At 39.4% G+C, this 25708-nt stretch overlaps 1 protein-coding gene across 10 annotated transcripts in view; it reads left to right on the top strand.

The window, feature by feature from the left end:
- DCX (doublecortin) overlaps nt 1–25708 on the top strand; it is a 117116-nt gene that overhangs the window by 5817 nt on the left and 85591 nt on the right. For all 10 annotated transcript variants that reach the window (XM_054544974.1, XM_009235172.2, XM_054544973.1 and 7 more), the window contains exon 3: nt 4969–5309. In XM_054544974.1, the coding sequence (XP_054400949.1) occupies nt 4969–5309 (341 nt within the window). The remainder of the gene's footprint in view (nt 1–4968; nt 5310–25708) is intronic.

The raw sequence follows: 25708 nt of genomic DNA, 5'->3' as shown, positions 1-25708 counted from the left end.
TATGACAATGATTATGTTAGTAAGGGATTGTAATGATCAGTGGTTTCCAAACCCAGCTGCCTTTCAAAATCTTTCAGAGCTTTAGAAAAATATTACATTCCTGGGCCACACCCAAGATCTATTGAATCAGAATCCCCAGGGCTAGGGCCCCAGTGTTTGTGTTTTTACAAATCTCCTCACATGATTTTTATGAGCACTTAGACTTGGGAAGTATTAGACTGGGTGATCTTGATGGTTCCATTAACCTAACTAAAGTGGTAGGAGTTTTGAGACATGCAGAAATCTGTTTTAATTTTTTTCTTTTTACATCTTAAAGGAATGATAGAGCATAGAACACACTGTGTTTTCAAATGGCCACATTATTACATTTTTAGCCTAAAAATAAATGAAATTTAAAAATAATTGGTTAATCACTCTGGCCTTGTGACACTCCTTTGTCTAGTGCCTCTAGTCTACGGTTTTCTGCTAGATACAGAAAGTATCAAGGGAAGCATTTTGGATCAAAAGTTATTGATGTCATTTTTCCCACAGTCCTTGGGTACACCGAGGGTCTTAGTGAAGCCATGTAGGATGTGGTCCTCATTTGCTGTATCCCAAGGAGGTCAATGAATAAAATCCACTGGTGGGTTTTCCTTTTGTCATGTCTTTGTTTTTTAATTATTTTATTTTATTTATTTATTTTTAGAATCTTTCTCTTTCCCTTTATATCTGGTCCAATTCTTTCCCCATTTTCTTGTATGTAAGTATCCAGATCAACCTTGGGGATATCATTTATGACTAGCCAGCTTTTCTGAACCCAAATTGAGACAAGTTCAAGAGTTATTACACAGACCATGGGACAGAATATTTACAATTGGAACAGTCTTAGAAAATCCGAGCTGTGTAGTCACACTGGCTATGATCCAGTTCTTTTACCATAGCTCATATGTTTCAGTGAGATGAATCTACCTTCTCACTAATTTATTCTCTAACTACTAAAGCAAGTACATTGTCAAACACAAGAATTTTAAGATACCTGGGAGGGATGCATTGCTAATAGATATGATAATATAATCAAATGTCATTTAATATTTTAGTAAAATACAGTAAAGTGTCATTTAATATATTCCTTCTTGAGTCAGGAAGCCCTGGAGAAGAGGAGAAAACCCAGGCAGAAGCTTGCTTTTGCGCTGAGAAGATACAAATATATATAAAATGCTTTTGAAAATGCAGCCTTCTTGAAGAGAAGGGAGGTAGACATTAGATCATCTCCAGCCCACAGCTTGTTTCATTTCTGCCCTTTCAGCTGTGCTTCCATGATTTCATTCCTTATCCCCTCACCCTAAAGCAGGTTTTTAGTTCCAGCCAATTTGCACCCTGCTTGGCTCTGAAGCCAGCTTTCCCTCTAGGCCCCCAGCTGGTAGGAAATAGCCCTTGGAAGCTGTGGCAGGATGGGAACCCAGCTGTGTAAAGGTGCGACACACCTCATCCAGCTCCAAGTGCCAGGCAGCAGGAAGTGCAGGAGGCACTGAGCTCTGGCAGCAGACATTGAAAATGCTGGCAAAATCAGAACAAGGAAGTCTTAGTCTAGCAAAGAAGCGCATTTGATGTCTTTCTAGCAGAAGTGGAGAGTCCTTGGAGGTGGGCAGCTATTTTCTTAACATTTATTTATCCCAACAGCTTTGTTTTCTCAAGCCTGTTTGAGATGGAAAAGAGAAGAAGATTCCTCCTTATAGACTCTAGGACCTAGAAGGGACTCAGGTGTCACCTAGTGCATTATCTTTGCTTTAGAGGTGACAAAGCTGAGACTCAGAGAGATTAAGTGATTTCCCTGAGGTCACACAGCTTTTAAGTGCCTAGTTGAGATTTGAATCCAGGTCTGTGTGACTCCTGAGTCATCACTCTTGACGACGATAAATATCCTGCCCTCAGCTAGCCTCTGCAGAGGCAGCAGCAGCTTTACTGGGTGTTAGCATAAATCTCCTACATTTGGCATTTGCCACAACTGGAAGCCTCCTTCCAACCAGCAGGAAATCTTATCCTTGAATCACAGGCCCCCAGCAGTGCTCATGTCATATCGTAATCACAGCTCAGTTCCTAGATGGTTGCCCTTGATACCTTCTCTTTTTTTCCTCTTCAGCTTCTATTGCTCTTTTTAGTCTCTTTCTCTCAGCAATTTTTTCGTCTTTTCCTCTTTGCTCTATTCCGTAAGATTAGGGGCTTAATAATAACAGAAATTTATCAAGTGCTTACTGCATTCTAGGCTCTGGGATCAGCATTTTATTTTATTTTATTTTGAGACGGAATCTCACTCTCTCCGTCACCCAGGGTAGAGTGCAGTGGTGCGATCTCAGCTCACTGCAACCCCTGCCTCCCAGGTTCAAGCGATTCTCCTTCCTCAGCCTCCCTAGTAGCTGGGATTACAGGCATGTGCCACCACGCCCAGCTAATTTTTGTATTTTTAGTAGAGATGGGGTTTCACCATGTTGCCCAGGCTGCTCTTTAACTTCTGATCTCAAGCGATCCACCTGCCTCAGCCTCGCAAAGTGCCAGGATGACAGGCATGAGCCGTCGCACCTGGCCATGGGTTGAACACTTTTTATCCATCATCTGATTTGTGCCCCACAACAACCCCACAAGGTAGGTATTCTTATTATCACCCTTGCTTTGCAAAGAAGAAACTGAAGCCAAGGGAGGTTAGAGTGCACAACTAGGAAGTGTTGGGGACCCCATCCTGACTGACATCACATCAGCTGCACTTTTTCCATTACTCCATATTCAGCCCAACCAGAGAGTGGAGTGACTAAAATGTACCACTGGAAGGTGCTCAACATAGATTTGGCTGAGGGCTGGGCCCTCTGGAAAGTTCTTGGGTGCTATATGATACTATAGCTGTCAGTCATCATGTTCATTTTCATCTGGAGACGGTTAATCATACTCATACTCCAGAGGCTTAAGAGGTTTAAGAGATGGGAGCAAAAAAGTCCAAAGTCTTAATAGGGCTACACAGCTGACTCTCCAGAGGAGACTGGATGAGTGCAATCATAAATATATAGCTTCACACATTTCCACACCACCAGTTGTCTGACAGTTTTAAAGTACATGACAAGTTATGGAAAACATCTGACTCAAAGGCAGTGACCTCCTGCAAGGTGCCAATAAATCTGGTGAACTGCTAAGTCAAAAGACCATTTCTAGGGTTATGGGGGTTATTGGCTGTGAATATATGGAGACACTAAAAGGGCCCCTTCCTTCATCCTTTTAAGTCAAAAATTAAAGACCCCAGCCTATAATCACTTGGGTTGGGTTGAATTAACCAGCAAGGGAGTCAAAGAAATCAGAGCTTCTCTTGGCTGGGGTATTGACCATCTCATCCTGGGTGTCCATGTATGCACCAAGTGGGTAAGGGTGCCTATCCTCACTTAAAACCATCCCTTTGTCCCCCTGTCAAGATAGAACTCTGGGACTGAGGGCAGCTTTGGAAGTCACTTTGCTTATGCTGGATGCCACTTACCCTCCCCCTCCACACACACACACACACACACACACACACACACACACACAAATGTCCTCAAAGGTACACTGGAGATTTTGACTGAAACTTCTCTTAGCATTACTGAGAAATTTATTCATTAACATGTCTTATAGGATTTGGAGCTATGGCAAAGCAATAAATATTTGCAAAGGGAGTGAATTATCAACCTGGTGTTTCTGAATGCAGTTCTCCTGCTGAGACCAAAGGAGAGCCATCAGACTATAATTGTGTTTAATGCTTTCTGTGCACTGGCCAGGGTTTATTTATTTATTTAGGGTTATTACCGATGACTTAAGCCTGATTAAATCACACTGTTTCTGCAGCTCAGCCTCTCAATGAACTTCTAGATACCTTGAGGCTAATGTGTTTTACTCAACGAATTCAACCTTTTCCAATATTCTCTCCCCCAAGGCTGAGCCTATCTCTCTTCCTATTTTCTTCAGCTTATAGTCCCAGGTGTCCAATCCCCTCCTCTTGCCTCTGATCCCTGCATTTCTTTTGCGATATTAGTCATTTCCTCTAGCCCAAGGTAAATATGAAAATTACACTAGATCCTTCCAATCCATAAATCAGGCTGCATAACGTATTCTCACTTCTTTACCTCATTACTTGTGGCAGCCAAGGGTGAGCACTGGTGAAGATGACCCTGAATACACAGATCTTATGTGCATCCTTTGAGAGGATGGAAAGATGAAGGGTGAGTGGTAGAAACATGAGAGTATTTTTCAAGCAAAAGCTATGGTGTTTATATGTATAGGTTGTTATTTAGACAGTTTCTCTACCTAGTGTAGCGTAAGGAGTAGAGGACACACTTATACACATATGTAAACATTCAACATATGCGCACACATTTCACATTTCAATATTCCATACTTGGCCATATACTCTGTGCAAAGGACAACCTGGTTTCTTATCAAGTATGTATATATGCCTGATATACAAGGTTACTGGGTTCATTTTAACTTGGCATAAAAATGTTTTAACTTTGAAAGTTTTCCTTGGTTCATAATATAACAAAGGGATGGGACTTTGAGTCCAAAAATAGGACAGGGATTTTAAGAATTAACATCTCTATTTTAAGAAATAGAGATGTTAATGCCCCTGAAAGCTAAACATCCTAGAAACCAACATAAATGTTTAAATTCCAAAAAAGCCATATCAAGCTTGGAACTCCACTTGTTATATTAAATTTAGACATGCTCTTTGTCCTTAGAACCCTTAGCTTTACAGAGTTCTTCAACTAGGTGTGTCATTATATTGAAGGATGTTTTGAGAATTACTCTTGAATTTGGATGAGCCAAGTTTTTAGCCCAATTAGAAATTGTACCTAAGGTTGGTTAATATCACCATTTATTGAAAAGTTCTACTCCAGTGTCAGTGTGTATTAGTTTGGTTAGAATAATCCATATATCTGCTATTAAACTAATCACCTAATCACTTATTTCTTGCCTTAGGGGAAAGCTATGTCTGTTCCTCAGACAACTTCTTTAAAAAGGTGGAGTACACCAAGAATGTCAATCCCAACTGGTCTGTCAACGTAAAAACATCTGCCAATATGAAAGCCCCCCAGTCCTTGGCTAGCAGCAACAGTGCACAGGCCAGGGAGAACAAGGACTTTGTGCGCCCCAAGCTGGTTACCATCATCCGCAGTGGGGTGAAGCCTCGGAAGGCTGTGCGTGTGCTTCTGAACAAGAAGACAGCCCACTCTTTTGAGCAAGTCCTCACTGATATCACAGAAGCCATCAAACTGGAGACCGGGGTTGTCAAAAAACTCTACACTCTGGATGGAAAACAGGTAGGTACTTTTTCAAAGTACTTTTCCCATTTTTTCTAAATTCTTAGATGATCATGTTATACCTAAAATATCATTTCTTGTTGACGGACTCTTCCTCCACATCTCATCATCGCAACCTGATATTATATGTTTCATTAGGAGAAAAGGTATTTTTAGCAGGCAAAGCAATGAATCAGGAATCTGAGGCTCTGAAATTCAATCTGCTTCTGATTTACCATGCAGAATGGTCACTTAGCCTCAGCTTCCTTATCTGCTATGAAAGATGTGTTAGAACCTAGGTTCTATGAATTCTTATGAATATGAATTTAGCTATTATATGGTGCAAACTTCATTGCTCAATACACGTGATTGAAAATGATATTTGCCCATTCATTACTTTTTAGATACCCTCCCATTGGTGCTCAGCATCTATTTTGATAAAAGGAAGTTGAAGTGACCTTCATATGCTCTGAAAGAAGTCAGATACGGGGAAAACACTGAAGCCTCTGGCTCGTTGTCTTTGCCTCACACTAAACCATATTTATTCTCTTTCTCTTTTCCATATGACATAGCTGTCTTAATTTGGTTCCACTGATGGTTTATGTGAGAAAGGGATTATTTCAGGATCCTAAAATTAGCCCAGGAAAGATGCTGCCATCTGTTCCCCCTCCAAATCAGGTTCTTTATGTCATTGGTTATACTACTAAAGTGCCACCTATATTAATATCTGGGAAAGAATGCAGCCAGGCATCTCCATCAGACAGATGCACCATTCTCTTGAGCATAGGGAGCTGTAAATATACAACAAAAATGTTCCAAGGGAATTGGAACAGTGGCTGGTTCTGTTGGCTCTAAAGAGAATCCTGGTCTCCCATCAGAAAAGACAAGTGTGGATTAGTATCAGTCCATATATTCTACCTCTTAAAATACCTTTGGTGTTTAAACAACTATATAGAAAAGGTATTCTTAAAAGGTGGATTCACTATATATCAAAGTTACTGATGAGTGTTCAAATGCAGACCTGTGCCTCCTCCTATAATTTCTGATAATTATGTGTGCTCCAAGATTTTAAGTTTCAGGGAAAACTCACCCAGGTACTGTGTACTTCGCAATTTTGAGAAATATTTGGCTTTTGTTTCCCATCATTTTGCGATCTGAGAGCTACCTGGACGCATTGGTTATACCTGACTTGTGTTTGTTGTACTGAAGCAATGGGTTTGTCTGTGATGTTGAGAAAATCTCCAATTCCCAAGCATTTCTCTAAGAGTGTCTATCTTCTAAGCACCATGTATGTAATAAACAGGAGCTGTTTAAGTATAGGCCTGATTGCCAAAGCCTCATCTCAGAGAAATAGGACATAGAAAGTTTAGAATCATTGGATCACAGAGTTGAGAATGACTTTAGAAGCCATGACATTTAATCTTCCACCTAAGGCATGGATATCCTCTACAATCACTCTATAAGACTATAAGACAGCCTATTTCACTGTTCAACAGCTGTGATTTTTAGAGTTTTTTTATATTAGGCATAAATCTGATTCCTTGTGCCTTCAGCCTTCTGAAGTAGTATAGGAATACGCAAATCAAAAACATAAGACTGGGATTGAGAAGATTTGGACTTTAGTCCTGATATTGTCACTTAACCACTTAACTGTCCTGAACCTCACACTCCTCCTCTGTACAAAAGGACTGATCACACCTGCCCTGACCATGCTCACAGGACTCTTATGAGGATCAAATCAAATAATGGATATAAAAGCACTCTGTAAATTGACACATGGATATATATATATATGCATACAATTCATCGTTAAATGAGATTTATGGCAATTTTCATATATTAATAAATGTTAGCTCTCTTTCCCCTACTTAATTTATTTATTTATTTACTTTTGGAGACAGAGTCTCACTCTGTCACCCAGGCTGGAGTGCAGTGGTGTGAATTCGGCTGACTGCAACCTCTGCTTCCTGAGTTCAAGCAATTCTCCTGCCTCAGCCTCCCAAATAGCTGGGACTACAGACACACGCTGCAACACCCGGCTAATTTTTTTGTGTTTTAGTAGAAACCGGTTTTCACTGTGTTGCCCAGGATGGTCTCGAACTCCTGAGCTAAGGCAATCCGCCCACCTTGGACTTCCAAAGTGCTAGAATTATAAGCATGAGCCACCATGCCTAGCCTCTTCCCCCTACTTTATCTCTATCATTCTTATTATAAATTTCCAACATTTGTGAATGTATATCATGCCTTGGCATTCTGCTTTTGTTCCAAATAATGTATAAAGGGACACCTCCATCTCCTAGGGAAGCAAGCTCCAGTCCAGTGATGCATAGGGTTTTGTCCTACAGCAGGCCATGCAGAGTGGCAAGCTCTCTCAAACTCCTTTAAGCATCAGTTCCCTTTCTTTGGGGGACACATTACAAAATACCAGTATATGATATGACATTCATATAGAGAAATAGAGTGGTGCCCAGTGGGTCTGAACAATGCCCTTTCAGGCATCTGTACCTCTGTATATACGTTCCCTTTCTTTAAAATGTCTTCCTCTGCCCACCCTGACCGCTGGAGGTCATCTTATAAGACCTGGTTCAAATATCACTTTATCTTTGAAAATTTCTGTCTCTACTAAGGAGGGTAAAAGCAATCCAAACCTTTTTTTTTTTTAATTAATGCTCAGCTCCTGGTGTATTATTGATGCTCTATAAATGTTTGTTGATTGAATGAACTGACATAAACAGATTCTCAGATAGATTCCCAGGTAGATGTTTTGAGGACCCTTCTTTCAATTCCCCAGACATTATCCTTAGGTCTTTCAGAAGAGATAGGGGGCTTCCAAAGAAGTGCATATTCCACCAGGTGGCTTCTATCTGGTGGTTTACTTGGAAGTCACTGAGGGCAGACATTTAAAGCAACATTTCCCTAAATACATTCTAAGGAGAAATGTCTCCATGTCCCCACCCCAAAAAGCTCTTCAAAGAGAATTCTGTGGGCAAATAAGGTTTGCCTTATTTGCAGTAAAATGCTGCAAATTGTGTGCCATTCTTAGAGATTCACAGTGCTCATTGACACATTGAATGCTCTGAGAAGTTCTACAGCAAGGAAATCCATCCCAATCCTACTTAACCACAAATATTTTAATGAAATATACACACACACATACCCACACATACATATATGTATATGTATGTATATACACACACATATATGTAGATATACACATACACACAAACACACACATGCACAGAGTGCACTGGAAAATGTTGTTTACATAAAACACCGATGATTAAGAACTAACTACCGTAACTTTAATGGTAATATTGGTATGCACAGGGTGACAAATTAAACGTTGTTTTGTTACAGCAAGGACATTAAATAAAATTTGGGGGTACATGGACAAACCTACTAATTACAAAATAGATGCTGGGTATAGTGAAAGTTGATGCCAAATTCAAAATTTTGGAGCTCAGCTCATTTCCCAGGTCTGGTGATGACAGCACTAAAGTTAACACCTGTCAATCACTTTGATTATTAGTGGGTATTCGTACTGCTTGCGAATATAATCTTTTTTGTGGAGGCTGAAGTCACATGTATTGCAATAGCTTGACTTGCTTGGATGAGATTCCAATGCATGTTTTTGGCTACACGTGACACAAGGCACTTAGTTGTAAAGAACAAAGTATGGTCAAGGCTATTTGTTATGGAATGATTTATTCATGAAATCAAGGCCATCGCTTGATTTCAGTGTTAACTATAACTGGATTCCAAATCGACCAAACCAAATGGTTTTCCCTCTTCATATAAATAATGATCAGCTAAAAGAGCCCAGTTGGTTATTGCAAATTTATTGTTGCTTCTGTAATTGTGTGTATCATTTGACTGATTGGCTTACACTGATTGACAAGCAATCTGCAGACATGGCTCATTTCTTCCTCTCTGTTTTTATTTTGTTTGAATGTGTCTTTTAGAGCCCTTTATCTTTCTAGGGCTTATGTTTGATGTTATAGAAGTTTGGTTTCCTGACCTCTTGCCTCTGAGATATTTGTGGTCTGTGTAGACAGGAAAGCCAACCACCACTAGTAGGAAGACACCCCAATTGATTCCTCACCTCAATAAGAAGTTATTAATGATATAAGAAGTAGTTGGTAGGGCTCTGGCTACTCCCAGGGATTAAAATGGACTTCTAGGAGGTCAAAGAGGAGATGATAGAGGATTGGATGGTGATGCATATTAGTTCACTTGCAGGTGAAAATTGTTCTTTTGATTCCTTGGCAGCTGGAGTGGTTGTGGAGTGTTGACAAAATTATCCAATTATTAATTTCCATAACTAAAGTACACATTGACTTTCATGCATAAAAGTGATGGATACATAAAAACTGGGACCCAAATTTCTGGTTCACATGATAGTAGTAGTTTAATAGATACATGTTCTGGCCTTAAAATTAATTGCAGAGCTTTAATAATAGACTTCCAGCTTTTTGGCACCATACACAGGGGTGCAGCTGGTCTTCACAACATCCATTTTCATGCTACACTGATTGACATCTCTAGATTCAGTTTTGTCCACACCCAGAATCTGTGCAAGTAAAGATTTGCTATTGCCTCAATATACATGCCTAAGACAGAAGTATGGCCTTTAGTGCTTGTTCTATCTTTGTTAGGCCAATTTTCAATTGGATGGATTTATTTTATGTTTTTGTCTGTACCTTTATAGCACAGACTACTTGGATCTGGGATTACAGGTCTCAGAATAACAGAGGAGAGGTTTAAGCCGATTCCGAGCTTATCCATAGCCTTGGAAACTAGTACAGGGGTTTTAACGAAATGGTTGATGCATAATACACAGATGAGAGCATGAGGGATGTTTCAATTGCTGCTTAGTATTCTAGGAAAGACTTGCCCTTTCCACGTTGCCATACAACAGAACTGGGTGCTGTAAGCACAAAGGCAATTGCAGGAAACACAGCAAAACAGATTGGATTTAACCTTGGAAATGTTGAGTGCACTTACCAAGGTAGGTGTGTTTTTCCTTTGCCTACATAGCCAGTCTTTCTCTCCTCTGTTATCTCTGCTTTCCCCAGTAATATCTGATCTTATTTATACTCCCTGGCCTCCAGCTCTCTCAGAGCCAACCTCTCTCTTCTCCTAGTGTTATGACCCTGTCAGTCAACATTGGGCTCGTTAGAAAAGGCCACGTGGCCATAAATTATGCCCCAAGAGGGAGGTCATTTATCACTGGCCTTCACTTGAGAAGATCAAGGCTGGAAAGTTGATGTTTTTATTACCAAAATTCTCCTTCCCCAACCTTTCAGAGGTTCCTAGAGAAAGGCTTTGGGAGGATTGGCTTGAGCATGAAGTGAAATAGAACAAAGGTGAAAAGCCAGGCTGGACTCTGTGAAAGGAGACAGTTTGCAAACTACCATCTCATATGTGGTGGTAGATTTCACACTTTAAAAGAGTGGCCAAACATCAAATATACTGCCCTTCTGGAAAGAAAAGACTAAGTGTAGCCTGGTGATCAGTTATTTCTTCAGTAATTTATCCTCTTAGAGTTTTATTGTTGTTGAGATGCTCCTGGCTCTGAGCAGTGACAGAGGTGTGACTTGGCCAATTCAATCAAAAGCTTTGGCATAGAATTCCAGTCTCTTGTGCTGACTAGTCTGTCGCTGTCTAGCATTCAGCAAGTGGAAAGAGCCCTATGCTGGGATTCAGAGGCCTGAGTTTTCGTCTTCACTCTGTTCTTCCCTAGCTATGTAATGTGGAGCCAATCACATCTCTTTTTGGGCCTTAATTTTTTAAGGAGCCTTAGTATATGACCTGTAAGAGTCCTTCTAGTTCCACAATAACAGAGTATCCACCTCATAGTGTTGGTTCTGTCTAGACATGTTTTCACTCTTCTGAATGTACTCTACCTCTCTGTGCTCCTAAGGATTGCCAATGTGATGTAGTACTTACTTTGGTGGATACATTGCTTTCCAGGATGGCGTCTAAAAGGTATTTGTATAATTCTTATATCCAGGTCTTTCTTGCTGCCTGCGATGACATCACCAAAGAATATTTTCAAACTTGTAATTTTCGTTTGACCCCCTTTTCTTTACACTCTGGATGGTATAAGGAGCAAAAGGCAGAGGGCTCACAAAACAAAGCAAGACAAAAGCCAGCCTGCTAAAATTGTGGCAAGTGTTTGACAGTGCCATTATTAAGCTATTTCTATCACAGTGGTGCTATTTTCAGTGCTAGGGAAGGATTATTGCTAATGGGGGTGGTTAGCACTGGTGCTAAATGCCTTGCTATTTCTTGAGTAGACTGAAGAGATTCATCAAGTGGGGATTGATCTATCCAGGGATGCAGGCTGTTCCATTTAAAACTGTTGAAGCAACAGTCTTCTTATTCTTAGTTCTTTATTTTCATCTGTTTCATTATTGTCATTCCCTCAAAGTGGGAGAAAAAGCATTGTCTCCAAAAACAGTTTTTAAAAACAGCTTTATTGAAATATAATCCCCACATTATATATTTCACTCATTTTAAGTATAAAATTCAACAGCTTTTAGTATATTCACAGAGGTCTGCATCCATCACCACAATCAATTTTAGAATATTTTCATTACCCCAAAAAGAAATGCTGTGCCCTTTAGACATTGCCCTCTAGTTCTCCGATTCCACTTCCCCATCCCTAAACAATCACTTATCTACTTTTTGCTCTATGGATTGTCTTATTCATGACATTTAATAATAATGGAATCATGTGGCTTTTTGCGCCTGGCCTGCCTGACTTAGCATAATGTTTTCAAGGTTCATTCATGTTGTAGCATATATTGGTACTTCATTTCTTTTATGTGTGAATAACATTCTATTGTATGGATTTACCATACTGTATTTAGTCATTTATCTATTAATGGACATTTGGGTTGTTTCTATCTTTTGGCTATTGTGATAATGCTACTATGAACATTCATGTACAGATTTTTATGTAGATATATGTCTTCATTTATCTTGGGTAAATATCTCAAAATGGTATTGCTGGGCTGTATAGTGTGTTTAAAATTTTATGAAACTGTCAAACGGTTTTCCAAAGTGGCTGCACCATTCTCCATCCTTATTAGTAATGTATGAGAGTTCCAGTTTCTTCACATCCTCACCAACACTTGTTATCTTTTATTTTTTTTATTAGATCCATCCTAGTGGGTGTGAAGTGGTATCTGATTGTGGTTTTTCTTGATTTGTTTGCGTTTCCCTAGTGACTAATGATATCACACATATTTTCACATGCTTATTGGACAATTGTATATCTTCTTTGGAAAAATGTCTATTCAGGTCATTTTCCCATTCTTTAATTGAGTTATTAGGCTTCTTATTAATGAGTTGTAAGAGTTCTCTATATATTCTAGATACCAGTCCTTTGTCACATATGTGATTTGCAAGTATTTTCTGCTAGTCTGTAGCATGTCTTCATTTTCTTAATGGTTTTCTTAATTTTTCAAGAGAAAAAAGTTTTCATTTTGATGAAGTCTGATTTATTAATTTTTCTTCTATGCATTATACCTTGGGGTCATATCTAAGAAATCTTTACCTAACCCAACATCTCAAAAATTTTCTCCCATGTGTTCTTTTAGAAGTTTTATATTTTTAGCTCTTAGATTTAAATCTCTGATCCATTTTGTGTTAATTTTTGTGTACAGGATAAGAGTCAAGGTTCTTTTGGGGGAGGGGCACATAGATATCTGATTTTTCTAGCACTATTTGTTGAAAAGAAAAGATAAGGCAGTTTTCTTAATTTAAATTAAATATGAACAGTGCTTCATATAGCCAAGTCCTCTGAAGGTTTTTAGAATTTCTAAGAACTGTGGGTGTGAACTAATATAACATGGGAGCTTCTCCTATACAGGTGTTGTGGAACAATACTCTACTCTACAATACTCTACAATACAAGTACTCTACAATACTCTAAGGCTGTATCAGTAAGGCTGGCTTAGTCTTATTTTGTAGGGAAAAAAGGGGTCTTGATAGGAGAGGCTAAAATGGGCTATTATTCCTTGACAGTGTCCCCGCCATGTTCTAGACTCCTAGAGTTCCCACCCAGACCTATCTGAACTTCCCTGTCAAATATCCTATACGCTTCTGGTGATGCTAAACAGCATTGGGGGAGGGGAGTAAGGAGACGTCCAAAATTGTTGGGGTTATTTTCTTTTGTAATATCTTGTGATATAATTCACATATCACATATTTTGCTTATTCAAAGTGTACAGTTCAATGATTTTAATATGCTCACAGATATGTATGACCATCACCAAAGTCAATTTTAGAATATGTTTATTACCTCTCCTACCCTCTATCCCCCACAGCCCTAAGCAACCACTAATCTACTTCATAGTGTTCTATAGATTTGCCTTTTCTGAACATTTTGTATAAATGAATCATATTTTATGATTCATACATATATGCTAAGTGACTAGCTTCTTTCACTTAGCATAATATTTTCAAGGGTCATCCATGTTCTGTCATGTATCTATCTGTACTTTGTTCTTTTTTTATGGCTGAATAGTACTCCATTGTATGGATATACCACATTGTATTTATCCATTCATTTGTTGATGAACATTTGGGTTGCTCCATCTTTTGCCTATTAATAATGCTGCTATAAACATTTGTGCATGATTTAGGTATAGACATATATTTTCATTTCTCTTGAATATATATCTAGTAATAGAATTGCTGGGTGTTGAGGTTTCTTGATGTTCTGTCCCCTAACCACCAAACTCATATTTCTAAAATATGTACCCCAAGGCATGCTCCAAACAAAGAAATTCACAGTCTTTTTTTTCTATGTAGATATTTGTCCCCCAGAGTTCTTTCCTAAACAATATAGAAGGAAACATGAAGGTTTCTTTATTAACTTCTCTTAAAGCTAGAACAAATCCTAAGAAGATATTTTCTTGTTCTTTTTAATCTGAGTCCTACCTTGGCCCTCCTAACTTTCCAGAATCAAAGATGCATTCTAAACAGTTGGGACCTTCAATCCAGTGGGTCACAGATTCTCCCCCAAACCACCAAAGTTTCTTATTTTGAAAAAGGAACAGAAAAAGGAGCTTCCAGAATTCCAGTCTATCAATTTTTCCTAGATTTAGAATACTTTTATAATCGATACCACATATTCTACCCTCTTCAGGTCTTGTGATGTTAGCTCATGAGATAAAAAACAACTTGGGTGTAGGGAGCCACAGCAGGTCTTCATCATTAGCCCAGTTGTCATCAACCAGGACAATTTGCTGTCCAGGGGACACTTGGTAGATGTATTTTTGGTTGTCACAACTAGGGAAAGGGTGCTGCTGACATCTAGTTGGTATAGGCCAGGGATGCTGCTGAACATCTTACACTGCACAGAACAGCGCTTCCCCCCACAAAAAAGGAGTGATCTGGCCCCACATGTCTATAGTAGTTGAGAAACTCTGCATTACAGGTAAGGTGCTGGGCAGACACAGCAGAAGATGAAGCTGAAAGGAAGGCAAAAGCAATATTTAGCAATGACCTTGTAAACTGTGTTAAGGAACTGGTATTAGTCCATTTTCACACTGCTATAAAGAACTATCTGAGACTGGATAATTTATGAAAAAAAAGTGGTTTGATTGACTCACAGTTCCACAGGCTTAATAGGAAGCATGACTGGAAGGCCTCAGGAAACTAACAATCATGACAGAAGGTGAAGAGGAAGCAAGGACCTTCTTCACATGGTGGCAGGAGAGAGAGAGGAATGGGGAAGTGCCAAATGCTTGTAAACCGTCAGATCTCATGAGAACTCACTCAGTATCATGAGAAAAGCATGGGAAAAACCTGTCCCCATGATTCAATCACCTCCCACCAGGTCCCGCCTGCAAAATTGGGAATTACAATTCAACATGAAATTTGGGTGGGGGCACAGAGCCAAACCGTATCAGAACTTGATTGTTACCATGCGTTAACAGAAGCCAGTGAAGGATTTTTTTTTTTTTTTTTTTTTTTTTTTTTTTTTAGCAGGGTATCACTATTGCCCAGACTGGAATGCAGTGGCATGATTTTGGCTCACTGCAGCCTCATCCTCCTGGCCTCAAGCGAGTTTCCCACCTCAGCCTCAGCTTCTTGAGTAGCTGGGACTACAGGCATGGACCACCACATCCAGCTAATTTTTGTATTTTTTGTAGAGACAGGATCTCACCATGTCGGCCAGGCTGGTCTCAAACTCCTGAGCTCAAGTGATCTGCCCGCCTCAGCCTCCCAAAGTGCTGGGATTACAGGTGTTAGCCACTGTGCCAGGCCCCACTGAAGGATTTTAAGCAGGGGAATTATATGATCAGATATGCAGTTTGAGTAGGTCATTGTTGTTTTGAATTTCAGGAAGACAAAACTAGTAGAGAGTCCAGATAGAGGCTGTGTGGTAGTACAGGCAAGAGAATAGAAGGATCTAAATCAAGGCAGCAGTAGTGGAAATAAAAAAGGAGAAAACAAAGCCAAGAAATATTTATGAGGTAGAAACTGGAGAACTTAGTGATTAATTGAATTTGAGGGTGTATTAATTGTCTATTGCTGTGTAGTAAGTTACCACAAACATAGCAGCTTAGAACAACATTCATTTATTATGTCACATTTCTGTAGGTCAGAGTTAAAGAAGGCTTGACTAGATTCTCTGCTTATGGCCTCACAAGGCTGAAGTCAAGGTGTCAGGTAAGATAGGCTTTTATCTGGAGGCTCTGGGAATGAGTCTGGTTCCATGCTTGTTCAGGTTTGGGGCAGATTTCAATTCCCATGTCCTTCTTAGATGTCAGCTGAGAAATGTTTTCAGCTTCTAAAGGTTACCCACATTCTTCTCACATGTCCCCTTCCATTTTCAAGCCAACAACGTACATCAGATTGTTCTCATGCTTAGAATCTCTCTGATTTCCTTTTCTGCCACCAGCCTCAGCAAATTCTCTGCTTTTAATGGGGTCATGTGATTAAATTGGTCCCAGCTGGATAATCTTCCCTTTGATTAACCCAAAGTTAACTAATTTAGTAACATTAATTACATAAAAAAGCCCTTTTGCCATGAAACATAACATAATCATGGGAATGGCAACTCATAATTATAATTCAAAGAGAGGAGAATATACAAAGGTCAGGGTCATTGAAGGGTCATTCTTAGAATTCTGCCTACCACAAGTGAGGGAATTGGAGGACTCAGGTGACTCTGAGGTTTATGGTTCAGTTATGTGGGTGGACGGTGGGGCCACTCACTGAGGCAGGGAAAGCCAGGGCAAGAAGTAGGGTTATTTATTTATGTATTGACAGAATCTTGCTCTGTCGCCCAGGCTGGAGTGCAGTGGCATGATCCTTTCTCACTGATGCTTCAAACTCTGGGGCTCAAGTGATCCTTCCGCTTTAGCCTCCTGAGTAGCTGGGACTACAAGCGTGTCTCACCACACCTGGCTATGGGGTTTAGATGCATTGAACTTGGGGTACTTTGCTACATCTAAGTGGAGACTCCAGAAGGAGAAAGTGACAGATATGGATCTGGAACTCAAGAGAGAAGTCTTGGCTAGAGATATAGGCTTGGGAGTAATCTTCAAACAATGGTAGTTAAAATCAAGTAAGTAGATGAGCTTACCAAGGGTGCATGTGAGAAATTGTCCAAGGAAAAGGCCCTGTAGATATTTGCGTTAAATGGGTGGGTAGGCATAAGAGCCCGGGAATTGCTAGAGAAAACCATGGAGAACTAGATGAAGATGGATCCAGAGAACACTAAAAGGCAGGTGCGGGCAGCTGTGTCAAATGTAGCAGACAGGGTCTGTTTCAGATAAAGATTTAGGATAGTAAATCAATAAAATCCAGATGATTTGAATAGTCCTTATTGCTGGGAACAGAAAGCAAAATTCTCCAGTAGACCAGAGGGCAAACCTTGGCTCATAAAGACTCTCAGAGGTGACTAGGCAGATGGAGCTATGACTGGGTCAGGCTGTTGGATCTGTTTCTTGGCAGCTTCCCATGCTCCAGATCTATCAAAACTAGTCTGTCCAGTGTCCCATTTTCTCTTTGCTAGCTCTTGTTTTATATGTAGTTGGTTGCTAAAATGTCCCGTGTAACTTACTTATGTCATGTATACACTATAACATATAGAGCTAGCCCTTAGTCCAAGTGTGTGCTCTTGTCTTATCTTATCACTTAAAGCCCTAACTCAGATAGATCAGACATTTTCTGAGTCTGATTTTCTCAAAGCCTTCATCATAGTTCATGGATTTAGTTGGTAAGGCTCTAACAAATCAATCCTCACTATGTTAGCTCCTATCAATTTAGAGCACATTTCTCAAATTACGCTATATGTAACACTAGTCTGATCAAATATTCTGTGGTCAAATAAGTTTAGTAACATTGCATAGTATAGTCTCCTCTTGGAAAAAAGACTCCAAGAATCCCTCTACAAAGAAACCTGCTTGTGTTTAGACCAGTATTCCCCAAACTTGTTTGAACACCAAACCTTAAATATAAATCTATGACCATATGGTAGAATGCACTTTGGGAATCACTGGTCTTTGCCTCAGGTATTTATTTGTATTTTAATTAGAGAATCTTGAAAAGGAAAAACCTTCAAGGCTGAAAGGAATAATTAAATTGAAAGAAAACAGGCACCACTGCATTTTGATAGGGCTTATAAACTAAATCAAAAAGGGCTTTGTTGATAGAGTACCAACAATCACTGCAAAGGTAACACCTATTCACCCATGGTAAGGGCAGGACTTTACAGCATCCATCTCTGATACAAACTATAGAAGGAAAAGGAGAAATTGAACAAAAGGGGCAAATTTTCTGGAAGATGTTTGAATAGTCCCCCAAAGTTGTAAGAGGTTAGGAAAATCCTATTGGTCATAGGCATTAAAGTCTGGCTTCTCTAGCCTTAGTGGTAAAGATGAAGTAATATCAATTGCCAGGTTTAGAACCTTCACAATAGATTTAGTCCTATACAAACAAGCACTCCTTTCACTCACCACACCATGCTGCAGAGTCTCACTGGAGGAATCAGTCAGGTTTACTAATTAGACTTAACTTCCATAAGTAGTGTTTACCATTTAAATAGACTGCACACTTTCTATTGCACCAAGCCCATACTTCTCCAGCTGGCAATAATTTGGAAGACCCTAGGGGTCTGAATGGCTCGCACAGCATGATAATATCCCTTAAAAGAGGTTTTGAGCCAGAGACCAGCACCTCTCTAAGTCTCTTTGTGTCTGCATACACACACTTGTGCCCCTGTTTCTTTTAAGTATTGGCTGTCTCATCTGATGAAGTCGTATATAAATATTTATATGTCAGAACATTTCTGGTCTTACTCACCAGAGACATTACAGCCTTGATAAAAAGCCTCCCTCTGGCAGTATTTGCCTCCACAGTTTATTTAATATGGCAGTTGATACGTGAACTTCCTCTTGCTGTTTGCAAAGAGAATGGAGCCTTGCCTTGCTTGGAGTTTCAAGTGTTTGACTTGTCTCCTGCTGGGAATTGATGTTTGCGCTTTCCCAGATTTCTCTGATTAAAAGAAGTGTGAGTTCTCTAGCAGGTCATCCTACCCTTTAGATTTTGGATCTTTAGGAATAGTTGATAAACTTAGGAATGCATTATGCTTCTGGTGGGCCCTAGGCACTTTTGCCTTTGTGAATCTCTTCCTCCACTAAAAAACAAACTACCATTGTGCTGATATAAAGATGTATATATTAATATTACATTTTAAAGCATTTTTACCAACCTTAAAGTTTATTTATGTTTCTGGTTTTCAAAGAAATTAAACCCTTTTCATGGGTCCATAACAGTGCTGTGGGCCCTAGGCACTTTGCCTACCATACTTAATAGATAATCAGCCCTGGATATACAGAGCTATCTGATTTCTGGGCTGGCATTGTGAGGTCACATGGGCTAAGCAATGAATAAGAATGGTATGACTCACTGAAGGTTTAGTCTAAGAATGCGGTAGCTTCTTGGATGTACCAGCTACTAATTGAGATGTACCAAGGAGTACTTCTCCCCTTCCTTTGTTCTAACATATGTTACCCACTATACAAAGCATGGTAATAAAACGCTGTCAATAGTCGGCATTTTTTTCTGGCTCGGTGGATTCAGAGTTGGGAATAGAAATCTGCCTCCTCAGCATCTTCCAGGAGAGGCTTCTGGAAATGATGGATGGTGTCATTCATTTCCAAGCTGAAACTGTTTCTGTCATTTAGCCTGTGGTCCTACAGAAGGCAGCTGAGTGAAGGTGGAGTGGAAGTTGATTAGCAATGGGATGAATTACTGCAGTTCATCCAGAGAAAAGAGGGTAGGGCTGGTTTTAATCCGTGTCTATATTAGTGGTAGTTAATTTAGGCAGCTCTATGTCAACCCCAACCATAATCTTCCTTAGCAACAGCCACCCCACCCTGGAGTAGGGTTCTGAATCTGACCACTGCTGTCACATTGACTGCTGAAGAGTTTGTTTCCTAACAGTTTACCAATAAGCCCTACCTGGAAGCTGGTGGTGGTTGGGATTAGACACGAACTGATGTAAATAGAAGATAAGAATTTAGAGGGGACGCTCTCATGGGGTTTTACTTTACGTTGCCACTTTGCTTGTAGATATTTTTCTGGCTTGGTCCGGGGCTGGCACTTGGACTCCAGAGGAAATAACTGTTACTGAGCAAGCTAAAAAAATTCACACACACATTCCCACTCAGCTTAACAGCGCTGGCTCTGGTTCAGTTCACCGAGTGGTATGGAGGTTGGCTACGCCACAGGGACCTTGCTGAGACCTGAGGTCAGACAGCAATCATTCTCCTTCCCATCTTGCCAAGCAAAGAAAAAAAATTGTTTAAATCAATCAATAGGTTCCCATCCCCCTAGCTGGATGTGGCTTTCAAGGATGACAGTATCTGCTCCACATTGCCCTTGCCCTTGTCAAGTCCCAGCCTGAAACAGAACAGAATGATGTGGGGTAGCTAGTTTGTGTATGTAGCACATACAGTATAAACACGAAGATTCTAGATCCTGGAAACCTTCATACAAAAGGCAGAGCTAGTGAGAGATAGAAAACGAGAGTAATCAGATTGAAATATAATTAGAAATAATTAAGGCTGATTAGAGTTTACAGTCTCTAGGAAACTTCCCTTTGGAATACAAAGGAAAACCTGATTTTCCTTCCTTCCTTCCTTCCTTCCTTCCTTCCTTCCTTCCTTCCTTCCTTCCTTCCTTCCTTCCTTCTTTCCTTCCTTCCCTCCCTCCCTCCCTCTCTTCTTTCTTTCTTTCTCTTTCTTTCTTTCTCTTTCTATCTTTCTTTCTTTCTTTCTTTCTTTCTTTCTTCCTTTCTTTCTTTCTTTGCTTTCTTTCTTTCTTTCTTTGCTTCTTTCTTTCTTTTCTTTCTTTTCTTTCTTTCTTTTCTTTCTTTTTTGACAGATTCTCGCTCTATTGCCCAGGCTGGAGTGCAGTGGCATGATTCTGGCTCACTGCAATCCCTGCCTCCCAGGTTCAAGCGATTCTCCTGCCTCAGCCTCCCGACTATCTGGGATTACAGGTGCCTACCACCACACCTGGCTAATTTTTGTATTTTTAGTAGAGACGAGGTTTCACCGTACTGGCCAGGCTGGTCTCAAACCCCTGACCTCAGGTGATCCGCCCACCTCGACCTTCCAAAGTGCTGGGATTACAGGCGTGAGCCACTGCACCCAGCCAAGTACTTGATTTTCCATTAGTCAAAGTACAATAAATCAGAGGTCAGCAAACTATAGGTTTTTTAAAAAGGACAAAAAATATACAACAGAGAAAATGTAGGACCACAAAACCCAACATATTTATTATATGGGCTTTTTGTGGTCAGGGTTCTCCTGTGAAACAGGACCAATAGGATGTATATAAAGAGATTTATTTTATGAAATTGGCTCACACAGTTTGTGAGGGCTGGCAAATCCAGGGCAGGCCAGCAGGCTGGAGACGCAGAGAAGAGTTGATGTTTCAATCTGGAGTTCAAAGGCACTGCCTTTTCCAGGGCATTTGCCAAGCCCTGCAACACAGGAATAAATTGTGGAAAAGAGCTTTGGTCAAGAGACTCAGAGACTCCTGCTTTGCCACTAAAGAGCTGGATAATCTATGAGAAACCACAACCTCTCTCTGGATCTCAGTTTCTGCTTTGGTAGAATATATTCCCAAAAGTTTCTTCCACAATGCAAACATTCTGTGCACTTCAGTCCTCCCTGTACATAAAGTTCCATGATAACATAACTCAAATTTCAAACTTTCCAAAATAGCCAACCTTAAGCTGCTTCCTGGCAATGTCTAGAAATAATTCCATGCTGGCAAGAGTCCCAGACATCAGTAAATTTTAATTATCTATTATATAAAGAATAAACAAAATGCCCAATAGGTCAAATTTTTAGTGACTTTCTTAATAGTAGTTTCCATTAATAGCCGACTGTGATGGTCCTTTATAATCATTAAAGCGCAATGCATCTGTTATTTGCAGAGTATTGTACTAGCACTTTAGGAGACTCTATAGGGACCAGAAAATAAAGTATCTAGTTTTGAGGTGCTTACAATCTAGTCAAGAAGACAAGCTCCATACCTAGAGTAAAGTCTTATATCTTTAGAGTAACATATGAACAACTGTCAGGGGCAGAGACATTATCATGTTGGTAGATATATCCTCGGGACCTAGAACAGTGCCTGGAACATGGTATATGCTCAATATATATATTGAATGAATGAATGAATGGAGAGTGACTTAATAATTAGTAAGTACTAAAATAATGCATACACACTTAGATTAGGGCCAGGTGGAGGCTAATTCATGAAGGCCTTCTAATGGAGGAGAAGGTATAGTGAGCTCAACAGAGGAAGGCAATAGTCCAAGGGCAATATTTCTGAAATGTTGTATTTCTATAGATAAAGGTATAAAGGCTAAAGTCAGGTTTAATAACCATACAGATTTAGACATTTGGTAAACTAAAGGCAGCTGGAAACAAAGGTCTAAGCTTTGAAGTAGAAAGACATGGGTTAGGGTTTATCATCTATCTTAGAAGTGATTTAGTTTTTGAACTTCAGCAGTCATTTAACCCCTCTGTGTCTCAGTTACCTCATCCTTAAAATTAAAATGGCATCTAGACTCAGAATATCAGAGCTGTAAGAGACCTTAGTCCTCATCCAGTCAAGTGGGTCTCAGTTTTGGCTGTCCACTAGAAATTTTGGGGAACTTTTAGAAGGTTCAATGCCTAGACCTGACTCCAGACTAATTACGTCAAAATCCTCTGGAGTTGAGACCCAGGCACCAGTGTCAGTATTTTTAAATCTCCCTAGGCAAGTCAATATTCAGCCAAGATTGAGAATTATTGTTTTAGTCCAACCCTCTCATTTTATAGATGAATAAACTAAGGTAAAGAACAGATTAAGGGGCCTTGCCTAACCTACCTCATAGGGCCATGAAGGACAATATTAGGTCATATAACTTTAGAGCTGTAGGCATCAAAATACCTGTGAAGGTGCTCTGAATAACATAACCATTATTCATTTGTAAAGGATGATCATGCCAACAGAATCAGAAAATACTAATTGGTAACCAGGCAAAGCATCTGCTCTGTCAATAAATTATACTAGTAGGACAATGGATAATACTTTTATTCTTTTTCATTTCCCAGGTCTCCTTGAATTATCAAATGAGTAAGTGCTCCATTTCAAAAGCTAGGATATGGATTATTGGATTGAAATTTTGACAAATGAAGATGTCCTGAAAATTTATATTTTTTACCAAGAAGAAACATAAACATCTTGCACAAGGACATAAATCTATAGTTGGGGGTGCTGTTAGTCTAGTTCTAGCATATTTCTAGCCTACATCATCTGTTTGGGGCATAATCATGTCTGGAAGAAAAGGAATGAGGTTTGGGGATTTTAGCATGGTATCAGGCATTTTTGCTTAGGAGGGCCTTCATTTGTTCCTGTCTTGGGAGTCTTTGGCTTGCACTCAGCTTGTAGATGCCACATTTTGTAGAGGATGGAAACCAAGAGTAATTTTCATTCAAGATCCATGTCCCCATTCCCACCCTTTCCTTATTTAATCAGATGCACTCTCTGTGATTCATCCTTCTGTAGAAAAGTTGTTGAGTGTTAAGTGCATTTTCTATTCCCCTATTTAGCTCCATATTGTTGAGTTATTCTTTGTCTCAGAGACCATTTGTTGAATGACTCCTAGAAGAGAAAATGAAAAAAAAAATGTGAGATGATTCCCTATGTATGCCCATAGTCACCTCTTTTTGTGCAGTTTTCCGATTCACATACCTTGTTTGAACATCAGGCATACTGAGAATGCCAGAGAGTTTATCACTTCATTGTTTTGCAGTTATTTTTTTTATGTGTGTTAGGTCTATCTCCCCAACAGATCCTGACTTGCACTCTCTTGTATCTCTCCCTTCCCCCAGTTCCAGTATTTAACATGTTGTTTTTACAAAATCAATGCTTGAGCCACTTGTGTGAACAGCTTCCAGTTGCTTAAGGCCATTCAAAGCCCTAGTAAAATGCTTCTCTGCTGGGCTCATTTGCCACTCACAGAAGTTGCTAAAGGATAACATGTGACTGTATGTGAGGAGAGGTGGAGAGGTTGTGATAAAAGTATGTTGGGATAGCACTTGTCTAAAGCAATGTTTCCCAAACATGGCTGTGCATCAGAATCACTGGGAACTGAATTGTTGGGGAAGGGACCTGGAAATCTAGAAATGTGAAAGCTCCACAAGCAATTCTGATAACATCCAGGTCTAGAAACCACTGGCCTCAATGTTCTCTAGTGCTTCTCAAACTTTAATTTGTGTACAAGATTTTGCATTTTTAACAAGTTCCTAGGTGATGCTGATACTGTGGGCCAGAAGACCAAAGAAGGCTAGAAGGTAGTGGTCCTCAATGTGTGGTTCATGTGCCAGCAACATCAGCATCATCTGGGAACTTGTTAGAAATACAAAATCTCAGTTCTCACTCTAGATCTACTGAATTCAAAATGGGTGGGGCCCAGCATTCTGGGTTTCAACAATATTTGCCAGTAATTCTGACTATTGCCAAAGCGTGAGAACCACTGCTATAAATAATATTCAAAATAAGGTACAGGGATGGTGCAGTGGATTTAAAAAAAAAAAAGAATCAAAGGCTTGCTTTAGACAGCTACATTAGAAAACCAGAGTAATATTCTTGCATCATCGATAGCCCTTTAGAATGGATTAGAAATAAGAACCTATATCTTTAATACAAGCTGAAACTGTAGGCCTCCTCTCCTTTGTTGATTTTTGTTTTATGACACATAGCCTAATATTCAGAGTAAGTGAGTGTTGAGGAATTTCAACTTTGGACAACCATAGTTACTGGGAGTTACGTCTTAATAGAGACATTTCCAATTTGCAAGTAAATGCTGGAGAATGACATATTCTGCTTGGACACAAAAGACTGAGAGAGAAAATATGCTTGTTTTCTAAATAGGATTTCTTTGAAATAGGTTCTGAGTAGAGTTGTTTTCTTCACAGAATAGGCAGAACAAATGGCTGCCTTATTAAATCTTCAGGGCAATTCTGCATTCTTTCATGTGAGCCTCCCCACCTCCTCCCATGAAAGCCTTACACCCATACCATTATGTACAGATAATTCTCTGTCATCCCAAATTCTGTTTAATGTCCCAATTGATATATATTCCTTTGGGGTTCCCTGTGTCATGGACTATACTTCACTGGTACTTTCATTCAACATTATGTCCTGTCTAATCCTTTGCACTATATTTTGGATTCCCCCATACCTTGATCCAAGAAACAAATGCCACACAAATAATTCAACCTTGTTAAGTGTAGCTAAAATAAATATATACTGAAAACACAAGGACATCATATTGGCAGAGTAGAGTTTGGAATATAGGAAAGAGAAAAAAAAAGAAATTATATTCCAAGCAGAAACCTAATAGAATTCTTTCCAGAACATCATTTCTACCATTTAAAAAATTTTAATAAACAAAATGTTGATTGGTAAAAACATCTTTGACTGGGAGTCAAAATACCTGGGTTTTAGTCATAGCTCTATCATTAAGTTGCTGTTCAACCCATGCCAGTCACTTAACCTCTTGGGGTGTCAGTATCCACATCTATGAAATGGAGGAAGTATCCTTGCTTTACCTAAATCACAGATGTTAAAATATAATTTTCAAAAAAAGATAATATCATAACACACAAATATAAAAATGAACATGTGTTAAAAATGTATTTAACTCATAATAAATGAGAGAACCAGGCTGATATTATAAACCAGCTCAAAAGAGAATTTATAATATTACTAATATAATAATACTCCCCAAATTGACCTACTGATTCAATGTGAAATTCCTATGAAAATACTGACTGACTTTGCAGAAATTGATTAACTAATCCTAAAATTCATTTGGAAATTCA

This window comes from Pongo abelii, chromosome X, assembly GCF_028885655.2.
Source record: "Pongo abelii isolate AG06213 chromosome X, NHGRI_mPonAbe1-v2.0_pri, whole genome shotgun sequence".
Lineage (NCBI taxonomy): Eukaryota > Metazoa > Chordata > Mammalia > Primates > Hominidae > Pongo > Pongo abelii.
This window is presented reverse-complemented; position numbering and strand designations above follow the sequence as displayed.